Source organism: Caretta caretta, chromosome 28 (genome assembly GCF_965140235.1).
Source record: "Caretta caretta isolate rCarCar2 chromosome 28, rCarCar1.hap1, whole genome shotgun sequence".
In the NCBI taxonomy this organism is placed as follows: domain Eukaryota; kingdom Metazoa; phylum Chordata; order Testudines; family Cheloniidae; genus Caretta; species Caretta caretta.
The window spans coordinates 15,159,855-15,176,697 of NC_134233.1; the positions used below are offsets into that span (position 1 = coordinate 15,159,855).

The 16,843-nt window shown below is 60.1% G+C and overlaps 1 protein-coding gene across 3 annotated transcripts in view; it reads right to left on the minus strand.

The window, feature by feature from the left end:
- LOC125628592 (phosphoribosylformylglycinamidine synthase-like) overlaps positions 1-16,622 on the minus strand; it is a 29,162-nt gene extending 12,540 nt beyond the window's left edge. The window contains exons 1-15 of one of the 3 annotated variants that reach the window (XM_075123888.1): positions 16,490-16,622; positions 15,601-15,742; positions 7,264-7,399; positions 6,898-7,003; positions 6,324-6,510; positions 5,850-5,955; positions 5,082-5,222; positions 4,816-4,940; positions 4,307-4,435; positions 3,404-3,535; positions 2,845-2,973; positions 2,530-2,603; positions 1,364-1,520; positions 1,198-1,259; positions 461-622 (exon numbers count right to left, since the gene is read on the minus strand). In XM_075123888.1, the coding sequence (XP_074979989.1) occupies positions 461-622; positions 1,198-1,259; positions 1,364-1,520; positions 2,530-2,603; positions 2,845-2,973; positions 3,404-3,535; positions 4,307-4,435; positions 4,816-4,940; positions 5,082-5,222; positions 5,850-5,955; positions 6,324-6,510; positions 6,898-7,003; positions 7,264-7,399; positions 15,601-15,733 (1,779 nt within the window). In that variant the 5' untranslated portion in view covers positions 15,734-15,742; positions 16,490-16,622. Of the gene's footprint in view, positions 1-460; positions 623-1,197; positions 1,260-1,363; positions 1,521-2,529; positions 2,604-2,844; positions 2,974-3,403; positions 3,536-4,306; positions 4,436-4,815; positions 4,941-5,081; positions 5,223-5,849; positions 5,956-6,323; positions 6,511-6,897; positions 7,004-7,263; positions 7,400-15,600; positions 15,743-16,436 lie in introns of all 3 variants that reach the window. The other 2 variants (XM_075123889.1, XM_075123887.1) reach the window with 2 other exon arrangements.
- Positions 16,623-16,843: the final 221 nt, after the last annotated feature.

A 16,843-nucleotide genomic window follows, 5' to 3' on the forward strand; every position in this document is an offset into this window, starting at 1 on the left:
CTAACGCACCTGGCCAGTGAAGTGAAGGGGAGCACCTCGGTGGGAACAACAACAAGACGGAGTGTGCGTGTGTGTGGGAGTGTAACATCGATCGTATGCGTATGATCCAGGGTATGATTGATACGTGGATTACCAATAAATGCGGCGTTTGCCTTATCCCCTCTGAACAGATCCTGTGCAGTACTTTAAGTATAACACAGGCCCCACCCTGACCCCCACATGAAACCCAATTATTCCCCAGGCCCAGCTCACACCAGGCCCGCCCCTCACTCCCAGCCTCCCCACACACAAGTCCTGGCCCCGGGCCCATCTCCCACGCGCCAGTCCCCCCTCAGCTGCCTGTCCCTAGGCTCAAGCCATCATCACATGCAGCTCCCGGCTGCCCGTCCCTCGGCCCGGTGCCCCCAGCCGCCCCACCAGCCACAGCCCCGGCCCGGCTCCCCCACACCGGTGCCCGTACCCGTCCGTCCCCGGCGATGGTGCCCACGACGTTCACGGGGCAGCGTTCGCGCTGGCCCAGGCGTTGCAGCAGCGCGGCATCGGTGGGGCGCAGCAGGAGGGCGTTGGACTCCTGGTACTCGGCCCCCCAGATCTCCAGCACGCTCAGCGTGGGGTCACCCAGCTGGGAGGTACATGGGTGTCAGGGAGGGGGGAGGGGAGGAGGTTGGAGGCCTGGCGCAGGGTCCCACACACCCAGAAGGGGCCAGAGGGGGAGGGATGTGGGGGGTCCCACATACTCAGGAGTGATGGACAGGGGTGGGGTCAGGGGCTGAGAGCAGCCCTATGGTGAGGTCGGGGGCTGGGGGGAAATCAGGGGTCCCACACACCCTGGAGTCACTAGCTGGGGGCCGGGAGCATCCCTGCTTGGCAGCCCCACACCACAGCACTGCTGAGGGCAGGGTTGCAGCCAGCCTCATGGGGGTGAGTCGAATATTGAACTGAATATTGGGGATGGGGGGGCTACGGCTGGGCCCAGCCTCTCAGAGGGGAAAGTCCTTGTACATTTCGGGGGGTTGTAGCCTCACCCCTACTATGGAGTGGGGGAGCCATGGGGTCATGCCCAGCTACCCTGAAACTGGGACAGGCCCACACACCTGGGAGTGGCTGGTATGATGGGGCAGGCTCGGGGGAAGGGGAAACCCACACACCTGGAAGTGGATGGAGTGGGGGGCAGAGGGGCAGGGGGTCCCCACACACCTGGAAACGGCTGGCGTAGATCACAGCCCCGGCTGGGTCACTCAGCTCCTTCAGCACGTTCCCTGGAGCGAGACAGGAAGAGTCACCCACTGCTGGGGCACCAGGCCCCCCACAACTACGCCCCCCCAGGCACTGATCCCTCTCCCCCGGCTCTGCCCCTCCTCACCGTTGCCCCCAGCCCCCTGGTCGTGGAGGCTGCAGATGGGGTTGGCTTTCTTTCTCTCCACACAGCCCCGCAGCACCCGGTTCATCTTCTGTTCCATCTCGGGGTCTCCCCGCTGCACCGCCCTGAAATCCAGCTCACTCGTGTTGTCCCCCTGCACCTGGTGGGAGATGCGGGGTACCACCCGACACAAACCTTCTGATACAGAGCTGACCACCACCCCAACCAATCCTCCCAACAGCACCCCCAAATCCAGCTCGCCAGTGTTCTCCCCCTGCATATGGGAGAAGACTGGGGGGAGAGTCAGGGGTAGCGACACCGATCGCCCTATGCGGACCCTCTGATACAGTCCAAACCCTGTCAACCTAATCTCCTCACATCACCCCCAAATCCGTCTTACTGGCATTGTCCCCCTGCAGCTGGGGAGAGACGGGGGGTCACCCTGACACCGTCCCTTTGATACAGCCCCGATCCCGCAGCAGTACCCCCAAATCCAGCTCACAGGTACTGTCCCCTGAACCTGGTGGAGAGAACAATGGGGGGTCACCATGACACAGGTCTGACCCCCGCCTTGCTCCCCCAACAAAGATCCCTCCGCCCCCCCTGAAATCCAGCTTACTGGCATTGTCTCCCTGCATTCAGGGGGCACAGGGCTCACCCAAACACAGCCCCAATGCCCCCCATTGCTCCCTGCTCTCAGGCTGGGGGGAGCATGTAGGGGCACTGCCCAGGCAGTGCTGGACACAGAGGACTGTGGGCCTCGTTGGGAAGTGAGTTGGGGGCATCCTGGAGGTCACATAGGGATAGGAGGCCGGGGAGGCCCCACTACAGACATGGGGGAGAGGGCTGCGTGGGCCCCACTGTTAAGGGGTGTGTGTAGCAGGATGGGGGTAACACAAGGTCAGGGCTGAGGGGGGCAGGCCCCACTGTGAGAGGGGGCCAAGTGAGATGCACTGTGGCGGGGGGAAGAGAAGGTGGGTGACATGGGGGCAGTGAGGGGGCGGGGTGCCCCTATGGGGGGGAAGATAGAGGGAGTCACGTTAGAGATGTAAGTCGAGCAGTATGGGCAGTGGGTGGGGCATTGCCCAGGGCTCTACTGAGATCCCTCCCCCTCCAGCACCCACAGGGAAACCCCCTGTCCCTGCCCCCCAGGTCCCCTCCTCACTCACCTGGATGGAGGAGGCTGAACTCCCGCCGACTCCGATCCGGTACACGGGGCCCCCCACTTTCACCACCAGCATCCCTGGAAGACGAGCGAACAGTATGACCCCATAAAACCCACCCCAGCCCCATGACAGGGCACTGCCTCTCCCTTGCCCCCCCTCTCCCCTTCGCAAAGGGGAAGACCTGGGGCCAGATGGCTGCTCCCAGTCAACATGGGGTCTGGGGGATGCAGTTCTTAGGCTATAGGGGAACTGCAAAATGTGGGGGGAGGGGGCAGAGGGGGTTTGCTAGGGAGTGGCACAGAGTGGGGGGGTACTTACCAGGCTTGGGGGGCTCCTTGTGCACGTGAATGTCCTCCATGGCGCCGATCCCCCCGCTGAACATGATGGGCTTGATCCATTCGCGCCGCTGCCCGTTGGGGAGCCGCTGGCCGAAGGAACGGGCGAACCCTGCCCGAGATTGGCGGGGGTTAGAGCAGAGACACCCCCCCCGCCTCTCCCCACTGGGCACCACAGCCCTTTAGTGCTTGGCATTTCTCCTGCTCAGGTTGTTATATCCCCCCCACCAGAGCAAGACGCATCCCCTTCCTCCGCTGCCCAGTGTTCCCCAAGGCCGCCCTAGAGCCGGATGCATCCTCCCTGCCAGGCGCTCCCCAAGCCCGCCGCGTCCCCAACCATCGAAGGACAGACTAGAACCCACAGCCTCCTGGCCGCCCCAGAAGGGCAGGCGAGGGCCAGGCAGGTGCCCCTTCTGAGGGGGGAGCAACAGGGCAGCTGATGGGGTGACTCTCGGGAGCAGGCCCCTGTGAAGATTCAGCTCAGCCCCCACCCGCCAGGATGGGTCCCCCCAAACCCCCAGAACGGCCCCTCCAACACTCACCAGCCAGGACAGGTTCCCCAAACTTATTGCCGTAGTCAGAGGCGCCATCGCTGGCCCTGAGGGCCACCTGCAGGGGCTGGGCGTAGTTCTTGGGGTAGGGCAATGCCGGGTCCTCCCAGGGCAGAGGGTAGCCTGGGGGCAGGGAGAGACGGTCAGGGGGTGCCAGCCTGGATGCCGGGCTCCCCAACCCCAAGGGGCGCAAAAGGCAGCCGGACGGCTCAGTTGGCGGCAGGAAAGACGTCTTCTGAACCCAGGCGAAGCCGGGGACTGGACGAGCCGCAGCGCCCTGGGACCAGGACCAGAGCAGGGAGCCCAGCAGGCAGTGCCCCGCGGGGACGGCGGGAGGGGAGACGGAGGGGGTGGGGAGTAACCCAGGGAAGACCCTGCCTCGCAACCGCAGGGTTAGAAGGAGATTGATGGGGGGGGGGTGAATCCTTTTGAGTCACCAAACAGACCCCCCCCGCAAGCCAGGTGACCCTGGGGTGGGTGCAGGGAGCATGGAAAGCCAGGCACTGTGGCAGAACCATGCAGGTCCCGGGTACGCTCCGGTCGCAGCCCTTGGGGAGCAGGCCTGGCACAGGGGTGGGCGGCTATGGCTAGGCACGCAGGCGGGGCGGGGGGGGGGGGGGAGTGTCTCGTTATCTGGGGTGTGAAGATGAGGTCAAGGGAGGTCCAAGGGTGGGAAGTGGAGGGTCCTGTGGCTCATGGCCAGGTGGAGGAGGGGCTCACGGTTTGGGGGAAGAGTGTCCTGGGGCCTGGTCCCAGGGGCAGGAGGGCCCCGTGACTTCAGTTGGGGGCAGGGTGGGCCTGAGGAAGGAGTCCCAGGGCCTGGCAGAGGAAGGGGAGGAGGAGGTGGTGGAGGGGGGCTGTGGCTGGGGGGAAGTGGGGCCCCCCTACTCTCACCAGGGATGTGCAGGTTTCCGAAGCTGTACCCCGCCGTGCCGGCGATGACGTGGGCCCCACGCCCCGTGCACTGCACGTCCCGGATCCGCCCGCCTGTTCCCGTTGCGGCGCCGCTGAATGGGGCCACCCCTGGGGAGCACACGGGGGTGAGAGCGAGGAGACACCCCTCCTAGGTACCCCCCAAAACACACACCCCAGAGTGCCAGGCCCACAGCCGCCCCACACAGGAGGCCCCTGCACCTCATGGCCTGGGGCAGGCGCACGGAGAGCAGGGAAAGCGTGTAGCATCCACCCCTCCACAGCCCATAACCCCACGTACTGCCACCCGCCCCCCCCACAGACTCCTGATCCATGGACACCCTCTCCCCCCCATGGATTTCCCCCAATGTCCCCCCTGCAGACTGCCACATAACCCCCTGGCCATGCCCCCAGGCCACCCCATGGATAGAAGCCCCCCATACATATATATTCCCCTGCACACACACAGCCCTCCTGCCCCCGGCACTGACCCGTGGGGAAGTTGTGGGTCTCTGCAGTGAAGATGACATGCCGGATCGACTTTCTCTTCTCGAAGCGGCTGGGGCGGGACGGGTCGCGGGGCCACAGGGAACACACGGTCCTGCCCTGGATGGCACTGGGGGGAGAGAACCGGCCACGGCCGTCAGCCACGGAGCCCCACCCCCATCCCTAGCCCAGAGGAAGTGAGAGTTTGAATCCAACCCTGGCCATGAGCTCGAGCCCCATTCCCATCCCCACGGATAGAGGTCCCAGGCACCTGCTGTTGTCCGAGAACTTGATGATGTTGTTGGGGTTGCTCTTCTCCTGGGTCCGCATGATGGACTCGAACAGTGACTCTGCGACCTCCTTCCCGTCCACCAGGAGGCGCCCTTTGAAGAACCAGTGTCGGCTGTGCTCGCTGGGGGGCAGGGATAGGGGGTGAGACACACACATAGGGGGGCCTTTCCCTCAAGATGGGTGTGGCTCCCATCCGGTCCCAGGCCAGGGACTGGCTGGCTCAGGGGGGGAGGGAAATGGGGCACAGGGCCTTTCCCCCCTAGGGGTTGCTGACTCCCATCCGGCCGCAGGGCAGGGGCTGGCAGAGGCAGGGAATGGGGCGCCCGCACCTATCCGGCCCCAGGGCAGGGACTGGCTGGCTCAGAGGGGCAGGGAATGGGGCACGGGGCCTTTCCCTCTAGGCAACGCTGGCTCCCCTGGAGGGTGAGACAGGAAGAGTCACCCACTGCTGGGGCACCGGGCCCAGAGTCAGAGGGATCAGAGGGGCGGGGAACGGGACTTGGGGTCTTTCCCCTCCAGGGGATGTTGACTCCGATCCAGCCGCAGGCTGGCTCAGGGGTGCTGGGAATGGGACATGGGGCCTCTCCCCTCTAGTGGGCACCAGCTCCCACCTGGCCCCAGGGCAGGGGACTGGCTGGCTCAGGGGTGCTGGGAATGGGACACGGGGCCTCTCCCCTCGAGGGGGCGCCGGCTCCCATCCGGCCCCAGGGCAGGGGACTGGCTGGCTGGGGGGACTCGGTGCCGGTACCTGTTGGACTGGGCCAGGTCGAAGCACTCCACGCTGGTCGGGTTGCGCCCGAATTTCTTGAAGAGCTCAGTGTAGAAATCCAGGTCCCAGGAGTCGAAGGCCAGGCCTGCGGGGGAAAGGGGGTTAGGGTGGAATGGGAGGTGGGCAGAGACCTTTGACCCCCAGCTCTCTCCGTGGTGGGCAGAACCCTCCCCCCACAGGACATCGGGGGGCTCGAACCCAGGCTGCTTGGGACATTGCCTCAGCCACAGCTCTCACCCCACCCCAGTCATTCATCTTGCAGAGCCCCAGCTTCAACCCCTGGGTGTCCATCTCCTCCCCCCCACACGCCCCACCCCAACCTCTGCAGTGTGCTCAGCCGCTCCCCACCCCCCCGCCACACCCAGCTCCCCATGCCCAGCCCCCCAAGCCTGACTCCCATGATACCCAACCACCCCCATTAGTCCAGGTACTCAGCACCCCCGCCCCCCATACCCAGCTCCTGGTTGGCTCGCTCCAGCTCGGTGCGCCCCCCCCCCAGCACATCCACATGCCAGGTGGGGGCAGGGCGGGTAGCCACGGCGAAGCTGCGGATTGGCTCCTCATAGCGCTGCTCCGTCATCCGGTCACTGAGCACCGCCACCAGGGTGGCCTCCTCAGGGGGTGTGGGGTGTCGGGCACACTGCCAGGGAGGATGGGGGTGAGAATGGGGAGCTGTCTCTCCTCCCCTTGGGTGAGAAAGGGGACCCACCACCTGCCCTGCGTGGGTGACAATGGGAACCTCCTGCCCCTCCCCACTGTGGATAGGCACTGGGGGTGGAGGGGGGCTGAGAACTAGGATCCCCCGCATCACCAGGAGCAGGAAGGGGAGACAGACAGACCAAGCCCCCCTGTACCCCCACCTGTAGATCTGGGCATCGGGGGGGGGGAGCAAGCGGCCCAGAAACTGCCTCCCACCCCAGAGCCCCCATTAACCCCACAATGCCGGAACCTCCCCACCCGCAGGCCTCCCCACCCATCCCCCAGGGGTCATCCCCTCCGTTCCCCGGGGTCCCACATCCCCCCTCACCTGCAGCAGGTAGCGGCGGGAGCACTCGACACGGTCAACACAGCCCAGCCCCGCGGCCCGGCACACGGACACCACGTTGGTGGAGAACGCCGTGGAGAAGTTCAGCCTGCGCCAGGAAAGGGTTAACAGTCCCGGGAGACACAGCCCCAGCCCCACAGCTGCCCCTCCACTCCACAGCACCCTCCACTAAGCCTCTCACCCCGCTCCCTGCGGCACAGCGCCCCCTAGCCCTCACTGGGGCCAGCCCTGTCTGCCAGGGGAGAGCACCCCTTACTGAGCCCCTGGCCCGCTCCCTGCGGCACAGCACCCCCGATTCAACTCCCGGCCCCCAAGGCACGGAGCCCCCTGCTGAGCCCTGAGACGCACCGTGGCCCGATCTCCACCAGCAGGTCGGTGGGCCCTGGGCACAGGAAGGACTCCGTGGCAACGTCTCCGGATTCAAAGGGGCAGCCGAAGAGCCAGTGCAGCAGCTGGGTCTCCTGGGGATTGGGGGGCGACGCACCTGCAGGGGAGAAATGGGGCTGATACCCAGCAGGCAAGGGGGCTGAGGGGTCCTGCCAGGTAGGGGAGCCCCCAAGGGACATGATGCCCACTCCCAGCCTCATAAGAACGGCCAGACTGAGTCAGACCAATGGTGCGTCTAGCCCAGTGTCCTGTCTCTGACAGCGGCCGGCACCAGATGCTTCAGAGGGAATGACCAGAACAGGGCGATCAGCAAGTGACCCACCCTGTTGTCCAGACCCAGCTTCTGGCAGGCAGAGGCTAGGGACACTCAGTGCGTGGGGTTGTGACCCTGATCACCTGGGTAACAGCCATCGATGGCCTGTCCTCCAGGAACGTAGCTAATTCCTTGTTGAACCCAGTTATACTTTTGGCCTTCACAACACCCCCGACAAAGAGGTCCACAGGTTGACAGGGTGTTGGGGGAAGAAATACTTCCTTTGGTTTGTTTTAAACCTGCTGCCTGTTAATTTGATTGGGTGATCCCTGGTTCTTGTGTTAAGTGAACAGGTAAATGACACTTCTCTAGTCACGTTCTCCACACCAGTCATGAGTTTATAGCCCTCTACCATATCCCTCCTTAGTCGTCTCTTTTCCAAGATGAACAGTCCCGGTCTTTTTAATCTCCCCTTGTACGGATGCTGTTCCGTAGCCTTCATCATTGTTGCTGCCCTTCTCTGTACCTTTTCCAGTTCCAATTTTTTTACTTTTTTTAAGATGGGGCAACCAGAACCGCACGCAATACTCAAGGTGTGGGCTGTCACGGAGTCCCTGGGCGATGCTCTGGAACTGCTCCCCATGAAGTCAGTCAGGACTCTGGGGTAGTCGCCTTTCTGTGAGCAGCCTGTCTGCAGGACACACAGCTCACACAGCTTCCACCTTCCTGGGTCTGACCTCGGACCATTCAGCATCCTCTGCCCCTCCGTGCGCTTCCCCCAGCGAGTCCGCTCAGGCGGGGCTCCTGGGGAAGCCAGAGGGTCCTGCCCCCCAACTCCGCAGTCAGACGTGACTCTCAGCCAGCCAGTAAAACAGAAGGTTTATTAGACTACAGGAACATGGTCTAAAACAGAGCTTGCAGGTGCAGAGAACAGGACCCCTCAGCTGGGTCCATTCTGGGGGGCAGTGAGCCAGACAACCACGTCTGCACTTCACTCCATGTCCCAGCCAGCCCCAAACTGAAAACCCCCCCCCAGCCCCTCCTCCTCTGGGCTTTGTTCCTTTCCCGGGCCAGGTGGTCACCTGATTCCTTTGTTCTCCAACCCTTCAGCTCTCACCTTGCAGGGGGGAAAGGGCCCAGGCCATCAGTTGCCAGGAAGCAGGGTGTTGGCCATTCTCTGTGTCCAGACTCCTGCACACACATGCCCTCTAGGGCTCTGCAATGATCATACACCCTTACTCCACCCCCTAGATACTTAAGAACTGCCTAGGGGAAACTGAGGCACCCCCACACTATTCAGAGGAAACATTAAGAACAGTCCCACTTCGTCACATCTCTCCCCCCTTTGAGATCGAACTGAGCGGGGTCACTTTAGCCGGTGACCTGGGGAAGTTCGAAGCCACCAACGTTCCCATGGATGCCCCAGCATCTCTCCCATTCCTTGGTAGGAGTTACACCAGGCCCTTCCAGTTTCACACCCTCCCTTAGGTCAGGGGTGGTCGATAGCACTCGCAGGCCGCATGTGGGAAGGTTTATGCAGCCCATGCCCTTTGGGCACCCCAAGAATGTCTCCCCATTGACCATCACCTTCTGCTCCCACTGGAGGTCCGGGGGGCCTGGCCCCAGGAAACTCCACACAGACATATAGGTTGGGGTCAGGAGTGGGAGCCTGTCCACATCCCCAACCATCTGGCTGACGGAGTCTGTGGCCTTGGGACCCAGCAAGGGAGCTAGACACCGGGGCTTTTCCGCAGGGTCCCCTTGGTTCAAATCGCCAGCCTGCTCAAAGGCAGTGAGGTGGGCATCCACACCCCCCCCCTCCTTAACCAGGGGCAGCAATTTAGTCTCGAGGTTCCCTGCCGAACTGGCCCCCCGGGATCTATCCCCACTCACCCCGGGGAGGTCCCCTAGGCCTCTCCGCTCCCCCACCGCCAGTTCATGCTGCTGCTGCTTCTGCAGCTCTTTCTCGGGCTCTCGCTGTCTCCCACGGTCCCCTTGCTCTCTCGGACTCAGCTCCAGTCCCGTCCGTCTCGATCCCCCGATGGGGAACCCGATCGTGAAGACCCTCGTCTGGTCGGGGACAGGAGTCTTGGCGATGCCTGGCTCCCGCTTCAGCTGCTCCCAGATCCTGCTATAGCCCCAGTTGGGGTCAGGAATCTGTCCCTTAGAGCGGTCATCCTCCTCCAGCTGCACGATTAACTCTGCTTTGGTGAACTTTCCAACGCTCAACCCTCTCTTTTTGCACAGGGTGACAATGTCCTTCTTAAGGAGACGGTGACAGGCCATCACTCCGCTCCTCCCAAGTTGTTGTGGACTCACAGGCCCATGTGTTCTCAGCTCCCCACGGTTTCCAGGGAGAACCCCTAGTGTGCCAGCCCTTCTCGAGGTCACCACCTCTTTGCCAGGGTCGAGCTGCAGACTCCTCCGCCCCTGAGACTGCTCGCTGCAGTCCCCAGGGGGACCCCATTACTGCACAGTACTTCTCGCTGGTCACACACTCCCAGGGGTTAACCGCCCCCCGAAACCGCTCCTTTCTGAGCCTTCAGCAGGCCTGGTCCTCGGCAATCCCCCTTCGTGTTACTGCTCCCCAGTCACTTACTGCAGGAAGCGCCATCCACGGGGTGCAGTACATCCCACCACTGCCACCAGTTGTCACGGAGTCCCTGGGCGATGCTCTGGAACTGCTCCCCATGAAGTCAGTCAGGACTCTGGGGTAGTCGCCTTTCTGTGAGCAGCCTGTCTTCAGGACACACAGCTCACACAGCTTCCACCTTCCTGGGTCTGACCTCGGAGCATTCAGCATCCTCTGCCCCTCCGTGCGCTACCCACAGCGAGTCCGCTCAGGCGGGGCTCCTGGGGAAGCCAGAGGGTCCTGCACCACAACTTCGCAGTCAGACGTGACTCTCAGCCAGCCAGTAAAACAGAAGGTTTATCAGACTACAGGAACATGGTCTAACACAGAGCTTGCAGGTGCAGAGAACGGGACCCCTCAGCTGGGTCCATTCTGGGGGGCAGTGAGCCAGACAACCACGTCTGCACTTCACTCCATGTCCCAGCCAGCCCCAAACTGAAAACCCCTCCAGCCTCTCCTCCTCTGGGCTTTGTTCCTTTCCCCGGACCAGGAGGTCACCTGATTCCTTTGTTCTCCAACCCTTCAGCTCTCACCTTGCAGGGGGGGAAGGGCCCAGGCCATCAGTTGCCAGGAAACAGGGTGTCGGCCATTCTCTGTGTCCAGACTCCTGCACACACATGCCCTCTAGGGCACTGCAATGATCATACACCCTTACCCCACCCCCTAGATACTTAAGAACTGCCTAGGGGAAACTGAGGCACCCCCACACTATTCAGAGGAAACATTAAGAACAGTCCCACTTCGTCACATGGGCATACCATGGATTTTTAGAGAGGCAATACAATACTTCCTTTCCTATTATTTATCACTTTCCTAGCAGTTCCTAACGTCCTGTTCGCTTTTTGACGGCCGCGGCACGTCGAGTGGATGTTTTCAGAGAACTCGCCACAATGGCTCCGCAATCTCTTTCTTGAGTGGTAACAGCTAATTTAGACCCCGTCATTTTGTGTGCAGAGTTGGGGTGATGTTTTCCAGCGTGCATTACTTTGCATTTATCAACACTGAAATTCACCTGCCATTTTGATGCTCAGTCACCCACTTTAGGCCTTGCTGGAGCCCTGGGCTTAACTAACAGTGAGACCCAAAGGCTGTGAACCAGAGGAGGCCGGGCCTTGGCAAAACAACACCACACTAGGCATTGGCTATCCAGGAAAGCACAGGCCTGACCAGAGAGGATGGAACAAGAACACCCAGAGTTCTCAAGGAGCGACGTAAACACATTCCTAAGAGACGGGACAGGAACACGGCAACCCCCTCCGAAGATAAGGAGGGGCTGACAGCAGAATGGTATGACGTTGCACTCCATATGCTTCATAAATATATGTTTGTAAGTGTGAATATGTTGTAACTGGAATATACTTTATGTAAAAGGTCTCTTGTAAGGTATGATTACAAACCTTATAATCTACTGAGTATGACAGGTTTCAGAGTAACAGCCGTGTTAGTCTGTATTCGCAAAAAGAAAAGGAGTACTTGTGGCACCTTAGAGACTAACCAATTTATTTGAGCATGAGCTGTCGTGAGCTCACGAAAGCTCATGCTCAAATAAATTGGTTAGTCTCTAAGGTGCCACAAGTACTCCTTTTCTTTCTACTGAGTATGGTCATCCTATTTGTATGCATGTATCATTCTTGGATCTGAAATATAACTCTCAGGTCCTATTGTAGTTATGCAAAGTGTGGGTCATTAATGGTGATTCAGAATCTTGATGGCTCCCATTGACTAGGACAATTGGTTGTAAATGGCATCCGAGGAAGTGAGCTGTAGCCCACGAAAGCTTATGCTCAAATAAACTGGTTCATCTCTAAGGTGCCACAAGTCCTCCTTTTCTTTTTGCGAATACAGACTAACACGGCTGCTACTCTGAAATCTGTTTACGTGTAAGCCTTCCTGTATAAGTGTGCCAGCCAGTGGGTAATGAAGAATGAGGTCTCACAGGACACGTGAACATGTCACATGATACTGGAATCCATCTTAAACCTGGTGCTTTTCCATTTAGGAGGGGTGGGAACCCCCTTGTGCCAAAGATATAAAAGGGGATGGAAGAGAACAAAGGGGGTCCCAGTCACGTGGAATCCCCTGCTTTTCACCTAAGATGTCTGCTGGAACTAACAAGGTCTGTACCAAGGGTATTGGGCCGGAGGGGGCGGGGCTGGCTTGTGGGGCATGGGGGGGAACCGCTCCCCAGCACTCACCGGCAGTGCGTCTAGGGCCGGGTCGCTGCACTTTCCACCGCCGGTGAGTGCAGGCCCAGTCCTGTGGCAGTCCTCAGCGGAGTGGGGGCGAGGCTGGGGCGGAGCAGGGGTGGAGCACGCCAGAGGTTTTGGGGAAGGGGTGGAGTGGGGGGTGAGGCTGGGGCAGAGCAGGGGTGGGGGCTTTGGGGAAGGGGTGGACTGGGGGCGGAGCGGGGTGCGAAGAGGTGGGGCTGGGGCAACATGCAGCTGCTCAGGGCACCACGAAGTTTGGTGCCCCAAATTTCTCGGTGCCCTATGCAGCTGCATACTTTGCATATGGGTAGGGATGGCCCTGTATTGGTCCCAGATGAGGAAGGAGGCTAGTCTGAGAAAGAAGCTGATTGGAACATCTCTAAAAGTGAGATTTACCTGTATTCAGTTTCTTAATGTATTAGGCTTAGACTTGAGTGTTTTGTTTGGTAATTTACTTTGTTCTGTCTGTTATTACTTGAAACCACTTAAACGCTACTTTTTATACGTAATAAACTGACTTTTGTTTATTAATGAACCCAGAGTAAGTGATGAATACCTGGGGGAACAAGCAGCTGTGCATCTCTCTCTGTCAGTGTTAGAGAGGGCGGACAATAGGTAACCTGCTGAGCAGTTTTTAGTTAAAGTCTGTAGCTTTGGGGGCGTGGACTAGACCTGGCTCTATGTTGCAGCAGGCTTGTGCGTCTGGCTCAACAAGGCAGGGTTCAGGAGGCCCAAGCTGGCAGGGAAAACGGGCTCAGAGGCAAATTCAGCACATCAGGTAACAGTCCCAAGGGGGGCTCTGGGACCGAATCAGTCACCAATGGTTTGTTCAAAGCAGCAGGTACAAGGAGAAGGGTGGTAACTAACAACGTCTGGAGTGTAATGTGTAACTTGTTTGTACTGAAGTCACAGGAACGACCTCTTTGTCCAGCCGAGGGGACAGTGTCCGGACTGAGCTGGTACCATTGTCGCGGGCACACCTGGGTTAGTGCACTTGTCACCACAGAGCCAGGGCACTAGTACTGGGCTTCGTCGACAAGACACCGACCCGAGCGCCTTTGCCACTGAACCGAGCCGGTGGTCTTTCTCGCAGGTGACGCATGGGTGGGGAGGCATGCAGGGTTACGTTCCCCCCCCACACACACACACACAAAAGATTGCTCGATCACATGATGTGGGTGGGCTCCCTCCTGGCAGAGCAGTTGAGCCATGAGCTGCCCCAGGCAGGGAGAGGCAGAGGAACAGCTGGGAGCTGCACTGAGGGGCTGCTGCTTTCCGGGAGTGGGAGGCTACGGGGTGGGGTGGGGAAGCTGTTTGGGGTCGTACCCCTCCACTGTCAGCAGGCACTGGTCGTCTCTGCTCTCTCTTATGCCTAACACCGAGCTCGGCTGAATTAACAAGCTGCACAGTCTGCTAGCTCAGCTGACATCGGGGTTCCAAGAATAGCCGCAACGGCAGCTCTAACAACTTTCCACAGCACTAACCACATCCAGTTCAGTGAGATCCCTTTGTCACGCCTCACACTCAGCTTTGGGCTTGACTATTCTGAATAATTTTGTATCACTTGCACATCTTGCCACCTCCCGGATTACCCCTTTTTCCAGATCATTTACGAATATGCTGCACAGAACTGGTCCCAGTAGAGACCCCTGGGGGACCACCACTATTTACCTCTCTCCAGTCTGAAAACTGACCGTTTATTCCTACCCTTTGTTTCCTCTCTCCAGTTATTGAGTCATGAGAGGATCCCAACACTTATCACGTGACTGCTTGCTTCACTTAAGAGCCTTTGGTGAGGGACCTTGTCAAAAGCTTTCTGAATGTCCAAACACTGTATCTGCTGGATCCCCCTTGGCCATGTTTGCTGACACTCTCAAAGAATTCTAGTAGATTGGTGAGGTAGGATTTCCCTGTACAACCCATGTTGACTCTTCCCCAACAAATTGTGTTAGTCTCTGTCTGATAATTCTGTTCTTTACTGTAGTTTCAACCAATCTGCCTGGTGCTGAAGTTAGGCTTGCCAGCCTGTAATTGCCAGGATCGCCGCCGGAGCCTTTTTTAAAAATCAGCATCCCATTAGCTACCCTCCAGTATTCTGGTACAGAGACTAATTCAAGCGATAAGTTACATACCACAGTTAGTAGCTGTGCAATTTCATATTTGAGTTTCTTCAAAACTTTTGGGTGAATACCGGCTGGTCCAGGTGACTTATTACCGTTTGAGGTATCAGCAGAGGAGGTTTCTGATCAATTAATCAGGGGCAGTTCCTCAGATCTGTCACCTAAAGTCTGCTGCAGTTTCCACGGTACACATCTGATGAAGTGAGCTGTGGCTCACGCAAGCTCATGCTCAAATAAATTGGTTAGTCTCTAAGGTGCCACAAGTCCTCCTTTTCTTTTTGCGAATACAGACTAACACGGCTGTTCCTCTGAAACCTAAAGAAGAATGGCTCAAGTGTGGGCATCTCCCTCACATACTCTGCAGTCAAGACCAAAGCAAATAATTCATTTAGCTTCTCCGCAACGGCCTCATCCTCTTTGAGTGCTTCTGCAGCACCTGCAGCAGCCACAGATTGTTTGGTCTTCTTCCTGCTTCTGAGGTACTTCCTTCTTTTTTTTTTTGCTGTTAGTTTGTGTCTTTTGCTCGTTGCTCTTCAAATTCTCTTTTGGTCTCCCTAATTATACGTTTACATGTGACATGCTAGAGTTTATTCACCTTTCTATTTCCCTCCGTAGGATTTGACTTTCAGTTTTTAAACGATGCCTTTTTGCCTCTAATCGCTTCTTTTACTTTGTTGTTTAGCCATGGTGGCACTTTTTGGGTCCTCTTATGATATTTTTTTAATTTGGGGCTCTACGTTTAGTCTGAGTCTTTGCAGGCATTTCACTTTTGGGACGGAACCTTCTCATTTCCTTGGCACTATTAGCCCGGCTGGGCAGGGATGCAGCCCCACGCTCTGGGTGTCCCTAAACCCCTGGGTGCCAGACGCTGGGAGTGGCCGAGGCGGGATGGACCATTCGATCGTGGCCCTGCCCCGTCCACTCCCCCGGGGGCGCCCGGCTCTGGCCGCTGTCGGAAGACAGGACGCTGGGCTGGACGCACCTTTGGCTCCGACCCAGCCTGGCCGCTCGTCAGACTGGCCCCACCCTTTGGGGGTTCCAGGAGCAGCTGCTCCAAGAAGCCTCGTTGCCCCCCCCCGCCCGTACCTGTCCAGCTGACGTTGTAGCACAGCTCCCTGTGCAGGGCGCGGACGCCCCCCAGCACCGCCTGGGCCGAGCGCAGCAGGGAGACAGGGACACCCTCCGCCCCGGGGCGCTGGAAGTAGTGCAGCACCGCCATGGCGGGGTCCTGAGGGGGGGGGGGGAAGAACAGGGTCAGTGTCCAGCCAGAGGGCACCCCCCCACTGTGCCCCCCCATACGCCCCCCACAGAGACCCCCCACTGTAACCCCCCACTGGACCCCTACACAGCCACACAGTGCCCCCCACTGCACCCCCCACTCTAACCCCATATGCCCCCCCCACAGCGACCCCCTCACTGCACCCCCCCACTCTAACCCCATATGCCCCCCCACAGCGACCCCCCCCACTCTAACCCCATATGCCCCCCCACAGCGACCCCCACACTGCGCCCCCCCACTCTAACCCCATATGCCCCCCCCACAGCGACCCCCTCACTGCACCCCCCACTGCACCCCCCCACTCTAACCCCATATGCCCCCCCACAGCGACCCCCCCACTGCGCCCCCCCACTCTAACCCCATATGCCCCCCACAGCGACCCCCCCCACTGCGCCCCCCCACTCTAACCCCATATGCCCCCCCCACAGCGACCCCCCCCACTGCGCCCCCCCACTCTAACCCCATATGCCCCCCCACAGCGACCCCCCCCACTGCGCCCCCCTACACCGCGCCCCCTCACACCAGCCCCACGGTGACCCCCACGGCGCCCCCCCATCCCGGCCCTGTCCCCACGCGGCCCCGCGGCTCTGGCGCGGGCCAGGGAAGGAGGGGTGCGGGGGGGGGGGGTCGGGGCAGCGGGCACCTCAGAGCCCCGCCCGCGAGCCCGCGCTCCAACCGACGCTAACGGTTCCAAACCGTTGCTCGCGCGCCCCCACGTGCAGCGGCCCGGCCTCGCGGTGGCGGGGTGGGAGCTCCTACGTCACCACCGCAGCGTGGGTCGGTCAGGCCAGACACGGCTCCTGCGCAGCAATGTGCTCCTTCGGGCGCACCGAGCATGCGCGCGCACCGAGCATGCGCAGTCCCCATCGGCTGAAGCCACCGCCCTTCCCCCTGCCCGTCCTTGCCCTGAGGGTGGGGGGGGGGGCAGCAGCTGGAGGCAGGGTTCGCAGGGGGGGGGGGGCGCTGACAGAGGGTAAAACCCGGCCCAGGCGGGGGGGGCAGTCACTGTGGTGGGGCTGAGCCCCCCCCCCGTGTTGGCAATAATGGGGG